The 26,239-nt window shown below is 43.9% G+C and overlaps 2 protein-coding genes across 2 annotated transcripts in view; one reads left to right on the top strand and one right to left on the bottom strand.

Annotated features, from left to right (window-relative positions):
* The first annotated feature begins 1,194 nt into the window (after window positions 1–1,194).
* On the top strand, window positions 1,195–13,213 carry LOC114366153 (poly(A) RNA polymerase gld-2 homolog B). Its single transcript, XM_028322930.1, has 7 exons — window positions 1,195–1,537; window positions 1,607–1,928; window positions 6,044–6,256; window positions 6,884–7,002; window positions 10,555–10,732; window positions 11,481–11,612; window positions 13,074–13,213. The coding sequence occupies exons 2-7, from the start codon at window positions 1,622–1,624 to the stop codon at window positions 13,211–13,213; spliced, it is 1,089 nt and encodes a 362-aa protein (XP_028178731.1). The 5' UTR covers window positions 1,195–1,537; window positions 1,607–1,621.
* Window positions 13,214–14,030: 817 nt separating this feature from the next.
* The window catches only part of LOC114366152 (uncharacterized), a 53,562-nt gene continuing 41,353 nt past the window's right edge, over window positions 14,031–26,239 (bottom strand). The window contains exons 17-27 of the mRNA XM_028322929.1: window positions 25,317–25,439; window positions 24,627–24,839; window positions 23,383–23,545; window positions 22,520–22,656; window positions 21,562–21,650; window positions 19,586–19,717; window positions 19,012–19,201; window positions 17,851–18,009; window positions 16,500–16,955; window positions 15,606–15,828; window positions 14,031–14,074 (exon numbers count right to left, since the gene is read on the bottom strand). Coding sequence (XP_028178730.1) covers window positions 14,031–14,074; window positions 15,606–15,828; window positions 16,500–16,955; window positions 17,851–18,009; window positions 19,012–19,201; window positions 19,586–19,717; window positions 21,562–21,650; window positions 22,520–22,656; window positions 23,383–23,545; window positions 24,627–24,839; window positions 25,317–25,439 — 1,929 coding nt within the window. The remainder of the gene's footprint in view (window positions 14,075–15,605; window positions 15,829–16,499; window positions 16,956–17,850; window positions 18,010–19,011; window positions 19,202–19,585; window positions 19,718–21,561; window positions 21,651–22,519; window positions 22,657–23,382; window positions 23,546–24,626; window positions 24,840–25,316; window positions 25,440–26,239) is intronic.

The following is a 26,239-nucleotide window of genomic DNA, read 5'->3' as shown; positions in this document are numbered from 1 at the left end:
GTTAAGCTGAAGGAATTTACGTTTTTTTAAAGAATACGTCAAAGTATAGTCAAATACATGGAAATAATATCCTTATAATAAATCACATTTTATTTGTACATTTAAAAATATAAACAAATAATGGCAATAGCTATTGAAAAACCACATAATTGTGAATGCATGAATCTGTATATTTGGGCAATTTCTTTATTATCACCTTACTTGTCTCAGTTACCGAATTTAATCCATAAGCGTACCGGAAAACGCAGCACGGGACGTCCACACGTGGACCGACGACCTGATAAAGGTAGTAGGAAGGCGCTGGATGCAGGCCGCTACCAACCGTGCGATGTGAAAGTCATTGGGGGAGGCCTATGTTCAGCAATGCACGTCCTGTGGCTGAAATGATGATGTCTCAGTTGTTTCCAAGTGTTAAATATTGGAATGTAGGATGGACGGTTAACGTGCGCTTTCGACGCTGTCGGGTCATTAGCAGCTTTCAAGGCTACTGAATTAAGCTTCTTGTATGTACAGCACGTACGTTTTCTTCAGCGACGTTGCGTGGCTGAGCGTCGCTACTCAGTAATTTATTTGTCTGTTGGCAATGAGGATCAGTACTNGTTTTCCGCAACATGGCGAGGGTTTTTATGTTCCTGGTCAGGCTATACATGTTTAATTTAAATATCTTAATTACCTAGAAAAAACTATATGTACCTACACTATAATAATATAGCCTACAAACTTGGCGACAACCTGACAACAATAGTGATCCTTTTTCAAGGGGGAAGGTTAAAGAACGAATTACCAAACAACGAAAAAGCGTCTTATGTGAACCAAAAATTCAGAAAAGCCTTGGAAAAGCCTATAAAATCACCTTTTCCTTTAGGGCTTCCTGCAAGATTCGTGTTGTGATTCTTAAAATGATTTCCCTAAAAAATATCATTACATTTTACCTACATTTTATGGGAAATCTTGTAAATATTTTTTGTCATGTGACCAAAGACATAAAAATACTATGTATTGTACTTATTGTAATTATAATGACTGTAATTTATTAACAGCCTTTAGTTAATAAAAGTGCACTTCGTAAATATTCAATAAAATAATATTTTAAAACATTTTAATAAAACCTCAATGCTGGTTTGAAATGGAATGGAACACCAATTTTCAAATGAAAAAAAAAATAAAATCACGTGTGACGTTTAGTAATATCCGTCAGATGTCGCTAATGTAGCTCAAAAGTCATGGCGGATCTTTTTCATTAGATTTTACTGATTTGCCGTAATTCGTGGGTAGATTTATTATTACCGGCGTCGAAATAATTATAGCTCGTTCTATTCGTACGGTGAGAGCCCAGTTACACGCGCATCATTATCAGCCAAGTTCCGCTACCGACTCAGTGAAGACGTTTTTGACGGATCGTCTCGAATTTCGGTGGGTCAGGATAAATAGATATTCGACGTCGCACCGTACTCTAATTGAAATAATACGCCTAATATGACGCAGTAGACGCCCAGAAGCGTCACTCCAACGTGTTTACGGATTGAGGGACAGGTCGGTATGGTAAAGAAATATTCTGGTACGTTCGCCGGTTTTCAAATGCCTAATAACCTGTTCTCGCCGGCAGATCGAGGAGGCAGCTATGAACGAGGGAGCGCCTATGATGTACCATGGAAACGGGGGCTTCGGAGGGCCGGGGCCCATGTACATGGTTGCGGGAGTGGACAGACAGCCTCGGCATTACCCATTGGAGGTGCTGCAGGTGATGGGAGGCCCCGGGGCGCGCGGCGGGGGCTCGCCGGGCCCCGGCCAGGTCACCCCGCGTCGGTGGCAGCAGCGCCGCGACCGACAGACCAATAACAAAGGGGACAACACAGCATTTGGATATGAATCTGATGATTCCAGTTTGTCAAGCAATGCATCTGGATCCAACAAATCTGGGGAAAAAGGTGAGTTGTATTCACTTTGATAGAAACAAGTGAAGGTAGCTTATCAATTTTGATGTAAGGCCATAGAATTTATTATGAATGTTTTTGCAGTTGCCTAAATTAATACACTGAAACATAAACTGAATTAGGACTACCCTCTTGAGTGTTTGTAATTAATAATATTTACACAGGTTGCCTCATAACCAAGCCATTTAACTGTTTATTCAGTTTATCAGACATACTGGCTTGTTTTGTTCCAATTGTATAAATTGTGTAGAGTAAAAACACTTGGTGAGGAATTACTTGTTCTACCTTCACATTTAGTTAATAAAAATTAAAACAGTTATAAATGATAACCGACATTAATTTTCAAAATACCTGCTATCTGAAAGCTCTACCTATTTTAATGGACGAAATAGAATAACAGCCTTAGTCAATAGATGGTCTTCTTTAAGTGGCATTTATGATGATAAATTACTTTCAGATTGTCTACCAAATAGTCACTATTGAGGCTATTACAAAATTACAAATTCATAGCAGTGGTTGATAATGCTTTTTTTCATTTATCATATCATATTATGATAATAACTTTATTTATTTTTTATTGAATTATTTACTGTAATTTAAAATTGTCTGGTATTACAATGTTTATTCTTTAAGTCATGTCATAACTTCTGAGCATATTAATGAGTAAGCATGAAGTTGACCTACTGACCTACATTTGAAATAGAAAATTAGGAATTTTATCCTACTTTGGAAAAAGAAACTCAATTTCCTTAAAAAATAGATTTTGGAACAAAATTCTAAAAGTTTTACATTTTTTATTTTGATATTTGCATAGTTTAACCAGGTTATTTTAAATCTGCATAATACCATACTGCTACTAAATTTATATGTACTGTGCTCCCAATATGTGTTAAACAAGCATTCGCAATTTACACCAGAGTACTGAGATAAGTTAACATTAGATAACATGTAAATAACATTTACAGATGTAACCTTGTGAGATAGATAACAAATAGATTGTAGTTACAAATAAATACAATTCAGTCAGACTGTTAAGCTGAAGGAATGTATGTCTTATTTATTTATTTATTTATTTAAAGAATACAGCAAAGTATAGTTGAATACATAGAAATAATATCCTTATAGTAAATCACATCTTAATAATGGCAATAGCTATTGAAAAACCACATAATTGTGAATGCATGAATCTGTATATTTGGGCAATTTCTTTATTATCACCTTACTTGTCTCGGTTGTTTTCAAGTGTTAAATATTGGAATGTCGGATGGACGGTTAACGTGCGCTTTCGACGCTGTCGGGTCATTAGCAGCTTTCAAGGCTACTGAATTAAGCCTCTTGTATGTACGGCACGTACGTTTTCTTCAGCGGCGTTGCGTGGCTGAGCGCCTTTACTCAGTAATTTGTCTGTTGGCAATTGTAATATTTATTGAAAAATGTAACACAATTTGACCGCCAATGAAAAGTCCAGTAGCTTAGGTTTAGGTAGAGCTGGGGCGAATTTTAACATATGAACCTGTTGCCAGCAGGAGAAACAGTCATGTTCATCTGTCAATCGTCAATTAACTTTTTATCACGTGTTTAACGGATTAACGTTAACTTCCGTTAAACCTTCCGAAATGTAAGGTTTTAACGGATTAGCGATTAACGAAGTGAACCACATATTTGATTAGCGATGCTCAGCACAGCATTGGGAGGAGCTAGATCTTTACTTAGTTAAGTTTAGGCTGACGCGAGGATACTTAAATTAAAACGGTTAGACTGCTTTTCCACCAGAGATGTGCGAGGATGCGTAGCGAGGGATGTGTTTGTAAAGAACAAATAGAATCGCTTCATTTACCTCGTCTCGGTAAAGACGTATCCTCGCACACCTCTGGTGCAAACGCAGCCTTAGCGACTGTTGCTGACAGTCGCCTTGCTTGCGATAGTGGTAGCCACTATCGCATAATGTCGCTCGTCTGTGAGCTCAAGTAGACGGGAAAGTAAACAGTAATTATTATCCTGTGGGAAGAGCATTTAGATGTGGAGTGTAGACCTGAAAAGTAAACAAATCCCACCACCACCCATGGTTTTCACGGCATACGAACCAAATTTCGGGAGAGCACGTGGATACTTGCTCTGGGCTCCTTTCCCCGGGGGCTATGAGCTACTCTCCCCGTTCTGGGGCTGCTACTATAGTCTGGTCCGTGAGCACGTAGAATTTTGTCCAATGACCCCAAGCTACCCATCCTTATTGCTCGCGCGTAATTATGTAGCTATCGCGCTCGCACACTCACTGCGGGTGCCAGTCGCACAGTCGCGACAGCAATATAATTACGCGCGAGCGATAAGGATGGGTAGCTAGGGGTCATTGGACAAAACTCTACGTGCTCACGGACCGGGCTTTAGTACAAAAACGGGTGGCACCCTATGGCACCGAACTGTTCGGGGCCGTATCGCTGAAAAGTAAACAATCGTTGTCGCGTTCCCTGCAGGCGAAGCAGCATCGCGCAGTTCAGAACGCAGCAGCGGCAGCGGTTAGAGCGCGGGCGGGCAAGCTGGCTTTATTAACGAACGGCGCTAATTAGCATAATATATCGGCAGCCTTAGGTGTTGGCGTAGACCCGGAAAGTAAAACCAGAGTAAATACAAATGAGTAGGGCATCTTCATAGGAACACACGGGCGCGGTTTGTATGTGAGCGCGCCAACACGTATGCGGCGCGCACGCACACATAGACAAAAGGACATCATTCTTTTTGGGCCTTTTCTAAAAGTGCCGGCCAACAAAAAATTATGGTACGTATTGTTAGAACTAGCTATTTGGAGCAATAGTTAATATGGCACAAAAGTTGTAGGACCACTCAGAACAAAGTCATACAAGTTCGATGATTCATCATTTTCATACATTTATTGACTTTTAAAGTGTTGGCAAACTTGAAAATAATTACATATATGTTTTGTTAGAAACTCATGATCCAAAACAATTATCAACCGACCGCTCTAAGTTAGCGATCAAATGACGCGATGACGAAACGAAAAAGATACATCCGTGGCCCGCGCTAGCAGTGTCGCTGTGGCCGGGAAGAAACGAGCAAACATGCCAGCCAATAGGATGGCTCGGAGCATACCCGTCAGTGAATGAGACGGGGACATTGAAAACTGAAGTGAAGGTCATCCAGTTATCCATGCGACTCGCGTTACATCAAACGGCTACCTGCTTGCGTTATCGTTAAACATCATTGTTAAAGCCCGGTCGCCGAGTACGTAGAATTTCGTCCAATGACCCCAAGCTATCCATCTTTTTCGCTCGCACGAATCTATGTTGCTGTCGCGCTCGCACACTCACTGCGGCCGCCCGTCGCACAATCGCGACAGCAATAGGTATAATTACGTGCGAGCGATAAGGATGGGTAGCTTGGGGTCATTGGCCAAACTTCTACGTGCTCGGCGACCGGACTATATGTGAATATTCGACTCAGATTCCGTTTGTTGTGTGAAGTGGCTAATCATTTGTGTATAAGCTGTCGTGGAGATATTGGTACAACACGCTTTACCGGGCACGCGTTTGCTTGCACGTGGAAGGCCGTCAGTTCGAGCCACAACTTGTCCGGTTGGAGCGGCCGATTCCAGACGACGTCGAAGGGGATTAGTCGGTAAGTACTTAGTTCTAAACCTGAACAAATGCTAAAGGAATGTGTTTTTTAAATGTAGGAAGTGAATAATCTGGTAATTTTGTGTACAAAATACTTCTGCGGTCGCGGTAGGTAGTGGCGGGAAAGCGCGTACGCTCCAATACACTCACACACACATAGGCACGGTCATTGCGTTGCGTGGCGCGCTGTACATTGCGGGCTGCGGAATATTGTATTTTTTTTAATCATAAAAATAAAAAATATTTCCCACCAATAATATTTTGTAATATTACTTGGTTGGGTGTACAGAATACGTAGTTTCAGTCTTCGTGATAGGTTTTTTTACGTTCGTGGTGAGGTGCGTCGAATTTTGTCAGTATGCGTGCGCGCCGCATACGTATATTGGCGCGCTCACATACAAACCGCGCACGGTGCGTTTCTATGAAGATGACCTACTCATTTGTATTTACTCTGGTAAAACTGTATCGTTTTCCCTGCAGGCGAAGCAGCATCGCGTAGTTCGGAACGCAGCAGCGGCAGTGGTTCCAGCGCAGGCGGGCAAGCTGGCTGGTCGGGCTCCCGCGAGTGGCGCGAGTGGCGCTCCCGGCGCGCCCGCGAGCCGCACGCGCGGCCGCGTCGCATCGCGCCGGAGCGGTATCTCAACGCGTCATACCCGTTCCAGGTCAAGTTCACGCCGGATGACTTGCTCACTGGTAACTATAAATGTTTAGTCAGATTGAAATGTATAACATTACTGTGAGGTCTCACAGTGCACGTTAATGGACAGGGTTTCGCGATCCAATCGTAGAGCCAGAGTAAATACAAATGAGTAGTAACACACTGACAAAATTCGGCGCAACCACGACTGGCTCCCCGATAATCCACGATAAATTTTGTCAGTGTGTGCGTGCGCGCCGCATACGTATTTGCGCGCTCACATACAAACCGCGCTCGGTGCGTTTCTATGAAAATAACCTACTCATTCGTATTTACTCTGATAGAGCTCTATTCAACGCTGTGCGTTCGATTTGCTGCTCCACTTAAGCAAGAGTCGTTTGTGAATACGGAAGTAAATCTTACCAAGCTACATAGACGATACACAAACTGTGTCACTCACGCTAGGCTATGCCTGTCTTGTATTTGGTTTTCACTTCAACAACATAATTATGTTCTCTTTATGAAGCTACCAACAGCACTTCCAAATGTTCCTCTTAAGTTTACAGATTCATGAAACATTTATTGCCTCAGATCCATCTATTAAATATTATTTACTATCAAAGTCAACTATCGGTAGATATAATTTTAATGATTACTTCACTAAGTATGTGTTATTGTCTCAGGATCAAAATGGGACACACTGTCGCAAGAGATGTGGGATAAGTTCGTCAAGTCGCAGCAGACGGAGGAGACCTTCAGGAAGAAGATGAACCTGTGGCGGTACCTGTACATTACTATTAAGGTAACTGACATCACAATTTTAACCGGCTTTTAATGTTATTGTTGAGCATATCTAGTTTAGTGTAAACTTGTTGGTAAATGATAAAATAAAATAAGCCGCCTTTAACGACTTGTTAAAAACTATTTACGGTTTGCGCCAGTGCTGCACTCTGGCGGCATAACGTAGCAGTAATATATCCTATCAACCTTAGAAATGTGCTATGTACTTGTAAACCTGTTTCAATGAGGGCTATCGTTTTAGCGCTCACCAGTTTGCGCCACTGTACAGTAAGGTCCTGTCACTTGCTAGTAGCGAAGACAGTGGCACCATCTGGTGAGTGCTAAAGTGGTAGGAGGACTATCGCATTTGCACTCATCAAGATGGCGCCACTGTAGAGTAAGGTCCTGTCAATCGCCAGGGGTGCCAACTGTTAAGTATAAAAACGATAGCCCTCATTGTATATTTACATCTACAGAGTAGGACCATATTAATAGCATCAATTTATCATTAATTTGTAATGTTTGTAATTGAGTTAAGCCATGACAGATGTGAAATTGATTTTAGTTTATCGCATTGTAGTGATTTATCGTAAAAGTGGGTGTGGCTGTCGTTACTAAATGTTTATTTTGACTACAAAATAACATTTCATACCAGTAGCTCACTGAACATAGGTTTTGCTTTTTCATGCGTTCATTTTGGATCTCTTGGAAAAATAATTGAAATTCCATTTTAATTCTGTCTTATTACCGACATTAAAGACTGACGTAACATTACATCACACGTCCTTGCCACCGTTTGCCAGAGTGAAACAATCAAGATATTTCCGTATTTCTTCGATATTTACATTTCACGTGTTCGTTTGTGACGCAGCCATTGGATTCTGTCGGTGATTCAAAACGCGTAATGTTTATATTGGGCTGTGTGTAAATTTACGTCATCGCGGTAATCGGTTTGAAATCGCCGATGTGACGTGTAAGACGTGTTGCACAGGCGTCGGAATTAGATCAAATAAACGTCGTGTTAGAAAAAACAATTCAATACACGGTAGCTATAGACAATCTTTGGTTTGAATCAGTCGGGTGACGTTAAAAAGTAATGCGGTAGATTTGGAGGGTGCGCTAAGCTGTCTAATTGGGGCATCTAAGACGATTTGGCGGCTTATAATAGTCTGCCACTAGGGCTTGCAATATCGGATAGTTTTCAACTCCGGAACTGATTTCCGATATTGGGCACTCAACTCCGGAATTCCGGTTCTAGTTCCGGAGTTGGTTAAAAAAAGAAAGCGCCTCCCGACAAACACGTACACGTATGTGGCCTCCACTTTAGAACCTTGCCCCATCGGCCGTCTGTTCTACGTACTATGTGCCCTGCCCAAGTGCCCATTGCCACTTTAGCTTGGTAATCCGATCGCTATAATATGTCCGGTAACTTTAGTTCGTTTAAGAATCTCCTCATTTCTGGTTCGATCTCGAAAAGAAACACCGACCATAGCACTCTCCATACCATGGTGTGCAACTTTGAGCTTATAGTAAGAGGCCACGTTTCCGAACCGTGTGTCATCACTACTGGTAACAGACACTGATTGTAGACTTTCGACTTTAGGCACTGGAGTGTTTTGGTCGAAAAGCTGTTATGTAGTTTCCCGAACGCTGCCCAGCCGAGTTGAATTCGACGTATTATTACATCTCCCTGCCTCACAGCTTGCTGCAGAGGAATCGCCCTCGTATTCAGCCAGGCTCAAAGACCTTCTCATAGTCTAAGAACGCCATGCATAAGTTAGACTCTTCGGTCTTCTGTATAACCTGCCGTAGCGTATAGATGCGGTATATGGTAGTGTAAACGTTTCGATAGCTGGCTTCCTCGAGAGACTATAAGTCATCGAACCTACGCGCGAGACTATTCGTGATGGCTCTCAAAAACAGCTTGTAGACATGTCAGAACCCAGATGGGTCTGTAATTCCTTAATAAGGCTTTTACCCCTTTCTTAAAGAAAAACACCGCCAAGCATTTGTTCCGTGCCTCTGGCATTATTCCCTAGAGTAAGACGGAGTTAGGCCTCAGCCTCGAACTTAGCGAGCAGCGGGGCGGCGGCGGCGGCGGCGCGGGAGCGGCAGGATCTTATGCGTAAAATCAAATAGACCGGTTCTCGAAAACAGCGGCGCGGCAGCGGGGCGGCAGCGGGCAACGAGCGGGCAGCGGCGAGGGAGCGGGCAACGAGCGAGCANGCCTATAAAATCATAACTATTGGGTATTTTTGAATGAAATAAAAACTAATGTATTTGTAAATGTAAAAGCCTAACTGTAACATAGGTTTCAAGTGATTTTGCATACCTAGTAACATTCTCAATTGATGACTAATTAGTTAAGCCATGACAGATGAAATTGATTTTAGTTTATCTCATTGTAGTGATTTATTGTTAAAGTGGGCGTGGCTGTCGTTACTGTTTATTTTGACTACAAAAAAACATTTCATTTCCTATAGTATAATAGTAGCTCACTGAAGTAAGTACCCATAGGTTTTGCTTTTTCATGCGTTCATTTTGGATCTCTTGGAAAAATAATTGAAATTCCATTTTAATTCTGTCTTATTACCGACATTAAAGACTGACGTAACATTACATCACACGTCCTTGCCACCGTTTGCCAGAGTGAAACAATCAAGATATTTCCGTATTTCTTCGATATTTACATTTCACGTGTTCGTTTGTGACGCAGCCATTGGATTCTGTCGGTGATTCAAAACGCGTAATGTTTATATTGGGCCGTGTGTAAATATACGTCATCGCGGTAATCGGTTTGAAATCGCCGATGTGACGTGTAAGACGTGTTGCACAGGCGTCGGAATTAGATCAAATAAACGTCGTGTTAGAAAAAACAATTCAATACACGGTAGCTATAGACAATCTTTGGTTTGAATCAGTCGGGTGACGTTAAAAAGTAATGCGGTAGATTTGGAGGGTGCGCTAAGCTGTCTAATTGGGGCATCTAAGACGATTTGGCGGCTTATGTTAGTCTGCCACGCGATAGAAAAGAAATACATAGTAGGTATTTTCACCTTACATCTTATTTTGGTTTGGCAAATCCGCTCACAGGATCTCAGATACATTCTTCAGATTACTTTTTGTCAGAATAATGAATTATTGACAGCTCGGATATGACGCGTTTACCTGAAAAACGACTCAAGACTTGCTATTGCCAAAGCAAGCGTGGCTATGAAACCTTTAGGCATACTGTCCAGCAAGGCTTAGCTTCCAGCTTACATACTGCTTACAAACTATAAAACTGTTTAAGAAGCTTCACCTCCAGTAGATAACGACTAGTACCGGACTTACAGATCTCACTTGGATTTAGGGGAGCCCTCCTCCATCTCGAAAAAATTGAACTTTTTAATAAAGCAAGCCAGACTTTTTTGAGCTTATGTGAAGGTTTCGCCCTTAAGGGCCCCTAAACTAGCTGGGCCACTAGGCCCGGGCCTTATAGGCCTACGCGGAAATCCGGCTTTGTTAACGACGCGTAGAAGGCCTCCTTTTATTTGCAGAAAATAAAATTAAAGGTCTTCTCCTTTGTCAACAGTCAATATTCCCGCGCTACGGGCTGTACGTGGTGGGCTCGACGATGTCGGGCTTCGGCCTGGAGTCCTCCGACATGGACCTCTGCCTCTACGTGCGCCCGCTGGACAATGTGGAGCCCCGGGCACACGCCCTGCTGCACCTCAACTACATCCTGGGATATATCCGCAGCTTTGATCCCGGTGAGCAAATACAAAAGAGTCCTGTGCGCCCGGACTACACTCAATCAACATGGAGGTTGCACCTACACTACATCCTTAGCTTTGATCCCGGTGAGTATAGCAGCCCGAGCTCCCGGACTACACGGCTTCGGCCTGGAGTCCTCCGACATGGACCTCTGCCTCTACGTGCGCCCGCTGGACAACGTGGAGCCCCGGGCACACGCCCTGCTGCACCTCAACTACATCCTGGGATATATCCGTAGCTTTGACCCTGGTAAGTTAATTCAATAGCCTGTAGTATTTTAGCTTTGAGCGCCCAGACTTCACTCGGACACAAGGTGGAGATAGCATCTTACCTAAATCTGGAAATAAACCTGCAGCTTTAATCTTGAGTTCAAATTCTTTGTTACTGTAATGTAACTTGTAGTTGTAGTACTGTACTGTAGCTCTATACGCCCGGACTACACTCGAATACAAAGTGAGCACAGTGTAGCCTCAGCCTCTCTATAAATTAAGTTGTGTATGTGGGGATACTCACCACATGGCTCACCAGTTAGCGCCACTGTAGAGTAAGGTCCTGTCACTTGCTAGTAGCGAAGACAGTGGCACCAACTGGTGAGCGCGAAAGTGGTAGGAGGACTATCGTATTTGCACTCGTCAAGATGGCGCCACTGTAGAGTAAGGTCCTGTCAATCGCCAGGGGTGCCAACTGTTAAGTATAAAAACGATAGCCCTCATTAAATGACGTATTTCGTCGTATTGTCTCCAGGCGCAGAGCTGATCCAGGCCAAGGTGCCGATCCTGAAGTTCCGCGACGCGCGCAACGGGCTGCACGTCGACCTCAACTGCAACAACGTCGTCGGCATCCGCAACACCAACCTGCTCTACTCATACTCCAGAAGTTAGTACTCTCATGGATAGGTATGTTAGCGATTCTTGTAGTGAAAGCGTACGGGAGTGTGAGCTTCCTAGCAAATGCAATTCGGCTTCGCGCACTGAAGGTCTAAATTCGAACGGCATGTGTCTCTTTTAAACATCCTAAAGTCTGTTCGCCGAGAGTTGATAAATATTATGAAATGTCTTGCAATAGCGACTGTCGCTTAATTATCGCATTCTGTATGGCGGGCGTCGTTTGTCACAACGCGCACTGAGTACCATGGTACGAGCCACGCTGTCGTCAAGCGCCCTGGCCGGCGGGCCGCAATATGTGAAACGGAATAGATTTATTTTACATAAGACCGAAATGAATGGTATGACAGTGGGTAGGGCTTTGCCCAACATTGGGATACACTATAAGCCACTTGATAATAATGAAATACTTTTTATCCAACACATGGACGCCACGTGTTTGATCCGTATCCCCACGTATGCCCTAACCGGAATAATTCCCGTAAATTTAAAAGAGATAATAATGATAATCTACCAACTTTTTCATTATATGTATCGACAAAAATAATTAGCGGGCCGCAATTTATAATGAGTTTAGAACCTCTTGATATTTAATTTTTTTTATCAACTCTCGGCGAACAGACTTTAATATTACTTTAACCCTACCACTGCTTCGGGATAATAAATAGGACAGTGCAAGATACTTGAGTCACTTGTCAGCCAACCAGGCTAGGATGCGCGCCGTGATATACTTTATCGACAGCAAAATATATGGGCGAAATCGATAAAATGCCGTGATAACCGCTTACCGCTGTGTGCATCCTAGGCCTACAGGTCGTGTTACATTTTGTTCCCTTTTATCTTGTTTGGATTTAAAATTCAGATTGTGAAAAATAAAGTTTTTGCGAGAAAATGCGATTACCGCTTTTGTCGCTGTTTCGTCAACGGCAAAACTATCACAACTGCAAACTTATTTTACGCTTGTTTTTATGTAATTTCAAGCCTTTTGATAGAATGAAAATAAATGTTTCTATCTCTACTCGCTCGTCATTGATTGTCGCCAGTGGAATGAGTGTATTGCGCCAACTCGTATCTAGTTTCTAGATTTACTTTATCCTCTAGCTCATCCAGATGAAAAGTTAAGTACCTATCAACACTCTTTTTGGTCTCTATTAACTTTTCGTTCATTGTCGACAATAGAACAAGTGCATTTCGCCGAATCGCATCTATCTCTAAAGCCCGGTCTGTGAGCACGTAGAATTTCGTCCAATGACCCCAAGCTACCCATCCTTATCGCTCGCTCGTAATTATATGTATTGCTGTCGCGCTCGCATCCTCACTGCGGGCGCCCGTCGCACAGTCGCGACTAGACTACCAGACTATACTCGCTTCTCATTAACCATCGGCAGTAGTCCAAATACCTGCACAACCTGAATAAGTCCTAAGCACCATAAACATAAAGTTGCATTCGCAGTGGACTGGCGCGTGCGGCCGCTGGTGGCGCTGACGAAGCTGTGGGCGCAGGCGCACGACATCAACGACGCGCGCCAGCGCACGCTCTCCTCCTACTCGCTCACGCTCATGGTCATACACTTCCTGCAGTGTGAGTATTAATACATTTTTCTTAGTGAAGTAGGGAATAAGCATGTTTTTTGCAGCCTTGAAGAACTATCCATTTAGAAACGCCGCAAAGTGAACGCAGAGTTAGCTTGATCCATGATTCACCGTATTCCGCTTGCGCGAGGCATTTAAGTTTCTGTCAAACCAAGGCGTTCTGTCTGGATTTAGCCATAGCGTTCCGTCTGGATTGGTTAACTGGTAGAAAATAAAGAAAATGGTGTACTAAATACTGTGCAGTATTTAACTGCCTAAATAATAATAAAAACACAGAATGTACTTTTTTAAGTTGCCTCAAGACACTGAGAGGTAAATAAGTAGTTAATATTATTCATGATAATTCATGCTAAATCATGTATTTCCTCCACCATTTTCCGCAGTTTGGCACCTCACGTCACATCATTTTACCGAAGTCAGCCCTATAGATTCGGCGCAGTGCCGATCACTGACGTTTGTCAACAAAATGGTGCTTGACTCTTGAGACAGGCTAAATTACACCATATTATTATTGTTGTTTGCGCGCTTATGTTGGCAACAAAGAGTTCTCATGTTCTACTGTTGGTATACATGCGTGCCTCTTCCCGACCATTCGCCAAAGTTCCTTGGCGTCTAACGCCATCTATTTCTCCGCGGCGTAAACTGTTGTGCCGCCTACCAAACATTTGAAAGAAAAAAGACAGTTGCCCGTTGCCCATACTCCATTTTTCACGTGTGCATCTACGCCGCTACAAAAAACTATTTTATTCTATCGTTTGGTGATTTTGTGCGAGGTGCAGTGTTTTCCGCTATTCGAACGACGCCCTCTGATATTGGATTACCACGAGGAGTGCTGGAACTGGGATAGGGAGCCCGGTGTCGCTGTTACCAGGTCAGTGCATGAGTCTCACATAATCCCAATATATCGGGTAAACTCCTTCCTCGGCAACTCACACAGTTATTCTATTCCCGCATCGCATTTTGTTAAAGTAACCGACGGTCTCATTTCAGGTATATCATCAAGATGAGAAGATACAAAGGGCACGATCGGCCAATCGGCGATGGGAGATTGAGCCCATAAGGGGCCATGCCACCATAATGATTGCGCGATTAATTGCGAAGGTAAAAGACCTCGCGAGACACAGTCACTGGGATTCTCAGATCCGTTTATATGAAAAAAGCGGCCAGGTGGCAAATTATCGTGTATTTTACTAACACGGTTGGCGACAAACATTTGCCAACGGTGCGGCGATGAATGAATCCACGACAGAGCGATAGTGGAATCTGAAAAGGCGAATATTTCATTTATAGGGTAGCGATTATCAAATGCGGCGTGAACTCGTTTAATAAATTCAGAAAGAAGCAATGCGGCACACAATTCGAGCCTAGCGAGCGTTATAGTTTTGAGCGGAGCGACTTTCGACCTTGAACATACTAATTGTATAGAAATGTCACCGTTCGGATGCGTTACATGCAAAAAAATTACACAGCCATATGCCTTAAGACTGGCATCTCCGAAACCGAGTAAGCGGACAGTGCAACCTGCTGATATGCCCAAGTGGCGCGGTATTTGCAAACTTGATAAAAGGGGCAATTCATTTTTAAATTCAGTGAAGCGGTCAATAATTGGTTGAGGTGGTACTTCATCCCAATCAATTTTAGCGAGCCATAAATCTTGAAGTAAAAGCTTGGCGTAAAGTATAACAGGCGCAACTAAGCCGAGTACATCAAACAAGCGAGCAATAGTAGATAAAATCACGCGTTTAGTATTATTAGCGGGAGTTTCGTTAATTGTGAACGTGAAATCTACGTAAAATTCTACGTCTGCGGACACGAAACTGGTGACGGCCGAGCGATGATCGATGAGGAATAGTATTGCGATCGCCGCCGCGCTTTTCGTGGGCGTCACCATATACTGTCATGTTGTATGCATCGCCCCACGCCGAGCCGCCCTGCTGTCACAATCGCTCGGCCCGTCGCCAGTTTCGTGCCCGCAAGTTCACATTAAACGAGTATTATGTAAAGGTCGGGCAACGAGAGTCGAGGCGAACTTGGTACTATACTAGCGTAATATTTCCATACAGGAACACATAACATTTAAGTGGAAAATCGCTAGCCACCTCATTCTTGCTAACATAACGAATGTGTACAAGCGAGACAAAAAGAGCTTCTCGGTCAAACAGGAGAATTCCTAGAGTTGGGTTACAAATCAATGAAGTTCTAAAATTAGAAGGAACATCCTATACTTACTTGTACAAGGAAATGAGTACAATGGGTCAATGGACCATTCTAATGGCCATCAAATATGGTAATCCTCATTTTTCTTTTGTTTTTAACTTGTTCACCCGTGACGTAGTTTTGACCCTTTCACAAATACATAGTGTAGTTGCCAAGAGGTGACAAAATAAAAGACAACTCACGTCCTTATTCCCTAGGAAGAGGTTGGCGTCGGCCGCGGTCCCGAAGCCGGTGAGCGACTTGCCGTTGGGCGTGTGCGCCAGCAGCCGGCGCGCGCCGCTGAACACGCTGAAGGCCAGCGCGCGCGCTTCAGCCCCGCCCCCCGCGCCCGCGGTCCCCTCGCCCGCCGCGCCCGCGCCCATACCCCACGCTTCGCAGATGCCTTCTAGGGAGATGATCTGTGGATAATGGATGTATATTAATACCCATCTTTTTGAGATAACGACATATCTAAATGTCTGGCAAAGTCTGGTCTCCGAGCATGTAGAATTTCGTCCAATGACCCCAAGCTACCTATCCTTATCACTCGCGCGTAATTATATTGCTGTCGCGACTGTGCGACGGGCGGTAGCAGTGCGTGTGCGAGCGCGACAGCAATATAATTAATTACGTGCGATCGATAAGGATGGGTAGCTTGGGGTCATTGGCCGAAATTCTACGTGTTCGGCGACCGGACTATAAATCTATATATATAAAAATGAAACCCGTTTTCCGTTGTCCCGACATAACATGAAAACGGCTTGACCGATTTGGCTAATTTTCTTTTTGTAGTTTTCTAATACTCAGTACAAGGTTTTTACGGAAAAAAATATAAAGAAAATCTCTACGCTAAGGCGGTACGAAGTTCGCCGGGTCAGCTAGTATGTGATAAAACTAAGGTAAAAACTTCAATCAGCGAACGGCGAAATATCCCATCAAGTAAATTATAACAGTTCTTTTCTACACATTTATTTTATAGCACATTGTCGTGGCAAGCTCTTAGCAACACTGACACTTTTGCCATTTATACAATTCCATTTCAAAAATTACAATAATGAAAACATATGTATTTAACCAATTTGTGACATACCTTGATTAGTGGGTTATGGTGCGCCAGATGGTGATGCGCCCGCGCCGCTAGCCTCAATAACGCGTGCAATGCAGCGGGCCTATGCGCGTGCGACGCCGGCGGCTCCACTAAATACAACACTAGCGCCGGCGGCCCGCTCTCGTCCTCCTCGAAGGAGTTGACGCATCCCGTAGCGGACGCTGCGTTGGATTCTTCGTCCGTAGCGGTGGGCGTGGTTTGGTCGGACGCGGGCGGGCGCGGCGCTGGTGCCGCTGGCGTGAGGTTGACAGAAGCCAGTAGAGGGAGTAGTGTTGTTCGTAGCGCGTCGGCGTACGCTCGTAAGTAGTCGCCGAGGCGGCCGGGAGGCGTGTCGCCGAGCCAGTCGTCGGTGCGCTCGCGGTCGCGGTCCGGCGCCGCTCGGTAGATGCCGTCGCGAGCCACGCGGGAGAGCGGCCGGTGCCGGCCTAGACGACAAGCCTGCAAGTTTGATAAGATTTTTAGGCTACAATTCTCAGGCTCACGGACACATTATTGGTTAGCTTATGACCCTGCTATAATATTGTAATCAAGTTTAAAAACTATTAAAATTGTAGATCTCTCTATCAAATCAATAAAACATCCTGCCACTATGTCTACTAGAACATGTCTTATGAAAAAAAATAAAGAAGTAAACTGCAGCCTTTGGGCTTACACTAATATTCATGAAGGTGCACACAGAACACGAGCGTCTGTATCGAAAAATAATATACGCAACGCAGTGTAGCGTGAACGCGTGAGACGGATTTGAACTAATAGGCAGGCACACGCGGCGAGTACCCGTCGAGGAGCGCAGGCCCACGTCAGACGTCTATAGCGATTCTGTGCACCCGCGCAAGTTTTAGCATACAGACTAAAGCCATGTTGTATTCATTAGGCAATATTTGTTGATAAAGTTTATGACTTATGTGTTATGGCAGGTTTCTGAAACTTAGCCGTCCACACTTGCTCTCCAATCATAGCGGGCAGCACAGCAACATGTATCATAAACAATGTTTCATCACCTATGTTTATGGACTGTTTATAAACTGTTTACAAATATGATGAAACATTGTTTATGAACAGTTCAATAAATGTTGCCTAATGAATACATGGCTTTAGTCGTCACGTCTGCGGGCAGGGAAACGGTATGTACACGTCACGTTTGTGGGGAAGGTAGGAAATGTAGGAATGGTTACCGGATGAGATAGCAGATATCACGCTCCAAAGAATCTGGAAATTTATAGACTCAACGGGACTAAGCAGTGAACTCTAAAGACAAGGGCTGCCACAATAGATCAAACCTGGTCGAGTTGGCGCAAATAAAGGCCCAAAAACCAGTAATAAGTAATAATACCTCGTAGGCGGCGGCCAGGTCGCGGAAGAAGGCGCGCGCGGGCTCGGCGAGCGCGTCGGGGTCGGCGCACAGCACGACGTACTGCACGTCGCGCGCGTACGCGTACGGCTCCAGCGCCAGCCGCTCCCAGTGCCGCAGCGCGTACGGCGACAGCGACACCTGGGGGAATTATTCATTACTTAGTATCCACTTAAGGTGCACAACCTTTTAAGCGGCCATTACGATTGTTGTTTAATAATATTATGTCGTATCGTTCGTTTCAGCCGAAAGACGTCCACTGCTAGACAAAGGCCTCCCCCAAGAATTTACTGCACGTCGCGCGCGTACGCGTACGGCTCCAGCGCCAGCCGCTCCCAGTGCCGCAGCGCGTACGGCGACAGAGACACCTGGGGGAATCATTTATTACTTAGTTATTGCATAATTTGTTCATATATTTATTTATTTATTTTGGCTTTTCAACAATGAGTACACTATTAAAATTTAAAATACATAACCTAAATTACATGTATAAGTGCCCCATCACTTAAAGAAAAGCACTGCATCAGCTAAATAATTTGTAACTACGCAAAAAAAAATGCAAATACTACCTACACTACAGTACAATCACAATATTTATGATCCATAATCTTTAAAAAACCACAATAATAGTCACCTGATAAGGAATCGGAGCTGTATATTTAATGTAAAAATATAATCTGTAATGCTCACTCAACACAACTACTGCGACACAGGCCTGCGAGCCTAGTGCAGAAGCTGTGGTTTATTACATCACAGGAAATGATATTTGTGAATAAAGATTATTTATTATTATTATTTATTTATTTATTTAAGTGACAGGACCTTACTCTACAGTGGCGCTAACTGGTGAGCGCTAAAACGATAGCCCTCATTACGATTGTTGTTTGTTTAATATTTATTTATTTTTAGGAAAACAAACAGCTAATATTATGTCGATCAATTTTGTACAAATAACTCTACTAGTCGCGCTCGTGGCCCACACAAAAAATATAATGGTCCTTCGAGCCGGATTTTCAACAAAATCTCCACACGCCAACATCAATTACTTACCCAAGTTACTCCTAGTCGCGCTCGTGGCCCACACAAAAAATATAATGGTCCTTCGAGCCGGATATTTTTCACCAACTTCCTATCCACACTCACCCAGTCGCGCTCGTGGCCCACCAGCAGCGGCGGCACGGGCTGCGGCTCGCACAGGTCCTCGTTGCCGCGGCCGGCCAGGCGGTGGAACTGGCGCCACGTGAGCGGGCCCGTCACGCCGTCCCACATGCGCGCGCCGCAGCACCGCTTCTGGATCGCGTCTTGGAGCAGCGGCCGGAGGCGTCGCATCAATCTGGAAGTGCACAGATAGGTTAATAGACGAGTTAGTAACGAAACCGATGCTCACAGATCAAGCAAAATAATAAAAGTTCGACTGTTTTTCTATTTTGTGATATATGTGTCAAAGTGACATTATGACTGGGATTTTAAAATTTAAAATAATTTTTGTTGAGATAGAAAGATAAACATTAGTTTGACATACACGTAACAAATAAGGCTAAGGCTGAGTTGCAATACCTAACTTTGACCGTAACTATAACGATAACCGGTGTATTTTGTATGAAGTTTGACACATTTTTTCGCAACCCAGCCTAATTAAGACAAAGTATGCGTTGAAATATTGCCCTATCAGACCTTCAGAAACAGACCCACAGGCATTCAAGGTATCGTATCTCACCTCACGACGTCTCTCGACGAGCGCGGCGCGCGCGCACCGATGAAGGGCCAGCGGTGCACCGCGCCCGCCGCGCCTGAGCCGCCACCCGCCGCCCGTAGCGCTCGCGCCGCCGCCACACCGCCGTCAGAGTATCTGTAGTAACACACATCTTGTAACATTTGCTTCCAACATAATGAGGGACAACTAAAATAGAATGACAAATCAAATCAAATCATAACACGGGTCTTAACGCGACGTTTATTAATGAGATAATTTCAATTTCAATTTCGTTTTCGTGCGCTTCGCGGATTCCCTAGCAAGAGCTGAAAATCAGTGTTCTGCCCTTTTCAGGGCAGTGTTTACATTGAGCTCTTTGCTTTTTGCATCGCTGCGACACACATCATGCAGGAAGTATTCTTCCACTTGTTACTGCTTTTGTTTGTTTTATGCATGCTTATATAACTAGTATTCTACTGTATTCTATTCTTTTCTTAATATTGTTATGCTGCAACTTTACTCTTCATGTGTGTTAAGTGTATGCAAATAAATGATTTATCTATCTATGATTTATAATAAATAAAAAATAATAATAATAAAAATTGTTTATTTTATCAGACACTCATTATAGTACATTAAAAATTTTTGGAAGATAACAATTGTTGTTCTGAGTGTGCGATCTGGAGCCTAAACTAGGGTCACTCTGTATTTCAGGCCTCCACCCTGTATTTCAGGCCTCATTTATCTAGATAATGTACTCACGGCTTCACGTTTCGGCTGCTATGCTATAAACGTCGCGTTAAGATCGGTGTCTTTCTATTGTAGTTGAAATGGAACGCGAAAGTTTAAAATCTTATACAATGAGGGACATACTGCCGTAACATCGAAGTAACTATGTACACCAAACATACTGCCGTGCTAGCAATATCAGCAGTATTTCCAATGTTTTGCTGTTAAAAAACACCTGTCAGATCATCTGAAAAGCGTAATGTGGTTTTGCCAATAATTAACTTTTTAAAAAAATAAAACCGACTTCAAATGCGTGAACACAAAAAAAAACTAAAAATTAAAAATATTGCGTATAAAAAAGTTCAACCCCAATTTTCCACCCTTGGGGGTGAAATATTTTCTTCAAATTCGCATGAAACCACCCTTTTGATAATACCTATTCAACAAAAAAATAATCGTTCAAATTGTTTATAATCGGCGGAGATATTGCGTATAAAAAAGTTCATCCCCAATTTTCCACCCTTGGGGGTTGTTTTTTCTATTATTAAATTTAAATGGGACCACCCTTGAGGTATTACCTATACGCCGAAAAAAGATTTGTTCAAATCGGTTCATAATTGGCGGAGTTATCGCGTAACAAACATAGAAAAAAAAAAAAAACATACGGGTCGAATTGATAACCTCCTCCTTTTTTGAAGTCGGTTGAAAAATGAAGTCATTGCTGATATTGCTAGCACGGAAACATGCGGAGTTTTATTTCTGACACATTATTGGTTAATTTCTGTGATAAAAATCGACGGAAATATGTCACTCGCAAAACTGGTACTACTGAGATCAAAAAGTTTAGTGGCACGGTGTTCATCAGAGGGGAGCTTTCTATGCACTGATATTACTATAGCAGTGGAGTTACTCCCTCAAACGTTATCCGAAGTTTCGAAGGTATCAATCTCTCTTGTGCGATGCATATTGCTTCTATCTTGAACAACCGCTACATCCCGAAACGTTAGAGAAAGGCTCCTTAGCAGTCTGACATCAAACACCTTGGTCCTTCGAGCCGGATTTTCAACGTGACTAAACAGGGCTGGTTACTTTGGTTCTTCGAGCCGGATTTTCAACGTGACTAAACAGGGCTGGTTACTTTGGTCCTTCGAGCCGGATTTTCAATGTGACTAAACCGGGCTGGTATAGCGTATGTACTCACTCGAGCAGGGCGGAGGCGGCGCCGCCGGCGGGCGCGGCGCACTGCATGGGACGTGTGTGTGTGTACTCACTCGAGCAGGTTGAGGCGCAGCTCGTCGGGCGGCGGCGGCTGCGCGGCGCGCTGGGCGGCGCGCGCGAGGGCGGAGGCGGCGCCGNCCGACTTCAAATGCGTGAACACAAAAAAAACTAAAAATTAAAAAAAAAAAAAAAGTTCTACCCTTGGGGGTGAAATATTTTCTTCAAATTCGCATGAAACCACCCTTTTGATAATACCTCTTCAACAAAAAAATAATCGTTCAAATTGGTTCATAATCGACAGAGATATTGCGTATAAAAAAGTTCATCCCAACTTTTTAATGTAGGTTTTTTGGAGTCGGTTTTATTTTTTTTTATAAAATTTTACTTATCAATGAGACGACTTCTGGACGTCGGCGAGACCTTGACTGTCAAAATATGTGAATTAGGCCACAGATAGAATTTCTTCCAATTACCCCAAGCTACCCAGCCATATCGCTCGCGCGTAATTGTATTGCTGTCGCGACTAAGCGATGGGCGGAACGCAGTGAGTGTGCAAGCGTGACAGCAATATAATTGTGTGCTCAGCGACTGGACTTTATCAGACTTCTATATTAAAAAAGAGTAAAAATTGAGTCACCATAATGTATTTTTAGCAGCAAAAACTATCTTGAAAATTTTCAGACAGTAGCAAAGGCCGGGGAAAAGACTTGAAGACACTTTTGATTACTCTTTTGCACTATTATATTATTCAAAGTGGCAGAAGACATGATCACAATCATTGCAACATAAATGCTTTGACACTAGTTTTTAACATAGTATCAAATAAGTATAGTTCATCAATAATTTCATTTGTCTCACCTTGGGCCCCGCGTTGCAAACACACAGCGTGCAGCTATCGAAGTTATGGTCTCGGAACACGTTGAGCACTGTATCAGCCAACAGCACATTGACCAATAACGGGCAGGCGGCGTGAGCGGGCGCGGGCGCGGGTTCAGGCGCGGGCGCGGGCACGGGCGCGGGCGCGGGCGACGCCGCCACGCCCGGGCCGGCCGCGCCCGCCGCCGCTGGCGTCGCGCTGCCCGAGCCGCGACGCCCTCGGTTCGATTCCCGCGACTCGCTTGATGGTGACGCGCTGCGTTTTACGCCCGCTGCGAATGACAGGAATGGGTTAAAATGACATGAGATGTAGGCGTATAGGCATTGATAACTATTACTTAACGGTTCCTGTGCTATATCCGCTAAGTACCAAAATCAAATCCTACTACATTACAATTGTATAATCATTTTAGAGAAGTACAACTTGACTTAAGGAGCAGGATGGCACTGGTTGCAGACCGCTACCAACTGGCCAGTATGGAAAACTTGGGAGAGGCCTGTGTTCAGCAGTGGACGTCAAATAACAGTAATAATAACAGCTAAAATAGCAGTAACAGTGATGCATAGTTTTTAGGGTTCCGTACCTCAAAAGGAAAAAACGGAACCCTTATAGGATCACTTTGTTGTCCGTCTGTCCGTCAGTCTGTTTATATCAGCTAGCACCATTTCGAATTGCTTCAACCTTCAGAGAGCTGGGCAAGGTTGAAAAACAGCGCAACTTGCTTTCGAGGTAGCTTGAGCTGAACCTCTTGGCCTATTGTTTCCTGCATTTAATTTACTCTAGTTTTAATTTTAATTGTAACTTTTAAATATTGGTAGTGGGAAATAATAAACGATTTTTATTATTTATTATTATATTATAACTATTATATTTATAAATTTATCTGAATGGTGAATGGAGTTCGTGAAAAGTTGATGACGTAACCAACCAAGCACAAAATTTCCTTCGATGAACTTTTATCTTTATTTGTTCAATATAAGGTACAAAATAGACTCACCCCGCTCGGCGTCGGCGCGGCGCTCGGCGCGCGGGCGGTACACAGCATTGGGCGGCAGCGTGAGCGGCGGCAGCAGCTGGCTGGGCAGCTGCGTCAGCGGCGCGTACTTCGACGAGCCCACGTACTTGTACAGCGTCGGCGGCTTGAACACGTACGACCAGTCCTGCGCATCGGAAAACAAAGTTAAATGACGTCGAATATTTAGGAACGAATTAGATTTTAATGTTATAGGTCTTAAGCCGTTTTTCCAGCGCGTGTTTTACCCTCTTCTTAGTCGAGCACTCTTGTCAGAGTGGTCGTGGTTGCGCTGACGAGGTACATGGTGGGGTGATGTCATCTCCGAGGGTAGCTCTCCTGGCGATGTGCTTCCATTTCTGACGGTTAGAGGCGTCGCGAGTACACTGGAGGACCATGGTGGACTCAGTAGCCTTCGTGATACGTTTTTATTTTTTGCTCTACACATAAATAAAAACATGTCAACATTCAACAAAATTGCCTCCAAAAATGTTTTAATGTTGAGATGTTTTTGTTGATTGTGTAGGGAAAAACACGTGCTGGAAACCCGGTTATAATATTTTTTAAAAATCTTCGGTAGGCGGGGAATTCTACATAACTCGTAGAACTGATGACTGCTGGGTCACAAAAGTTCTCTAGTGGCGACCATGGACCGGAAGACGTAGTATAGGCAAGCCTCTCCCATTCCGTAATCCGACGATCTTGTCAAGGACGCAGGAAACTACACTGACAGTAATAGACGACATAGGTTTGAAACGAATCAACGATGTACTCGACTATTTCGACAACAGATTCACTAATATGGGCGGTAGGCGGGGCTAGGTGGGCAAACCTAACCTATCCGTGGGCAGTAGGCGGGGCTTTTTTTATGTGATAGGAGGCAAACGAGCAGACGGATCATCTGATGGTAAGTGATTACCGTCGCCCATTGATACCCGCAGACTCGGGGGCGTTACAGGTGCGTTGCCGGCCTTTAAGGTGAAGATACGCTCTCCTCTTGAAAGCTTGCAGGTCGTATCCGTCCGGAAACACCGCAGACGACAGTCCATTCCACAGTTTGGTTGTACGGGGTAGGAAGTTTCTAGAGAAACGTACTGTTGTGGACTGCCAACCATCTCAGAACTACGTAAGGGCTACGTATCTCTCTGTCGCGATCGGGTGGCACTACATGTGTGTGGTGCATGCTGGGCGGGTGGGAGCGGAGTGAGCCGGGCCAGCTGTGTACTCGCCTCGATGGGGTCGGGCGGCGGGCTGCCGCCGGGCTGGTGCGGCGCGGGCGCGTCGTCGGGCAGCGTGAAGCCGGGCGAGGGCTGCGCGTGCGCCTCCATGCTGGGCGGCGTGGGGAACATCTTGCTGAGCTCCTCGGCGCGCACGCAGCGCCCGCCGGCGCAGCGCGACTCCTCCGCCGACTTGTTGGAGTCCGGCGGCGTTTGTACTTGCAGCTGGGGGCGAGAGATTGGCATTTTAGTCAATAGAGCTGGACTGTGATAGAATCAATCCCAAATTCTAAGTTTAACATCATATCCGTGATGGTTAGATCTGCATGTTACACAATGAAAACTTCAGAAATCTATCAGCGTTTTTTGTAAATAAATTAGTAATTTAATTATAGGTTTAGTAGCGCTTAACTTAGCCAGTAAACTTACAGGATATGATGTACATAACAGTATGCTCTGTCACGTCATAATATGTCAATAAAAAATATGGTGACCCCTGCTATGCCACTCCCATACCTCAGGCACTCACTGAATTAAGCGCTAGAAATATAATAACCCCAAACCATAAACAAATCGGCTAACACTGCAATACATTAAAATTAAAGTCTAGCACCTCAACCGAAGAAACAGACATAGACAAAAGGTCAGAGACAAAGAGAATGTGAAGTATAACATTTAAGGAGTATAAAGGGGCACACTCACAAGTCTTACCGTCTCATCGCCGCTGTTGGCGTCGTCGGAGTTGTCGAAGATTTGCTCCAGGTCCTTGAGCGTGGGACACAGTCCGTCCGACGTGAAAAGGTTCTTGTACTCTTTTACGTCCTCCTGCACAGGAAATAATACATAAGTCTCACGGTTAGGTTATACAGGGTGTTTCTTGTAAGGTGTCAAGCCGAAGGCAGGTGATAGGTGAGGACTAGACCTATCGATTTCACCCCTATGTATGTTCTACGATTTTTCGTAGTTTAGAAGTTATCGTTAATTTAGTGATTTTTTCAAATTTTATGACCTTAATTTTTTTTTACTTTTTTTTTTGGGTTGACTTTTCTCAGATTTTTTTTTTTTGACAGATTCCCTATTAAATGCAGTAGTTTGAAAACAATAATCACCTTCCTATCTTTGATGCAAGATAAAAAGATTTTGCTAGAAACATAAAAAATATGCTTTTAGACATTCTAAAATTTTCAACTTAAGACTTTGAGAAAAAAAAATTCCATAGGTCCAAAATAACTTAAAAAACTGCGCAATTTTCTGAACTTTCATAATAACACAAAAAAACATGCACTTAATAGGCCATTATTTTCTGTAATCGCTCCACTAAAGTGGTAAGTCGGAGATTCCGTTACATGTTTTTGACTTTATTAGAACTAACTAATGTTTGCAATCCCCTAAGTTGAAAGCGGGATGAAGGGAAGGGAGGGGGCCATGGCGTTGCCGTTTCGGCGGATGTGGTAACCCCATAGCCTGCTCTGTCATTCGCTCGCAGTCAACTATGTATGAGTCGTGAACATTGTTCCGTAACTTTGTGAATATAGTACACAGAAGTGTGTCACGTGTGAACCACGAACTGTCAAACGAAACCGATTTTAGGATGTCACCGGATGTCATTTGTGTGACAGTTTTCA

The sequence above is a fragment of the Ostrinia furnacalis genome, unplaced genomic scaffold (genome assembly GCF_004193835.3).
Source record: "Ostrinia furnacalis isolate ACB-3 unplaced genomic scaffold, ASM419383v2 OfSCF0550, whole genome shotgun sequence".
NCBI lineage: Eukaryota > Metazoa > Arthropoda > Insecta > Lepidoptera > Crambidae > Ostrinia > Ostrinia furnacalis.
Note: the sequence above shows the minus strand (reverse complement) of the source record. Positions and strands in the feature narration are given on the sequence as shown.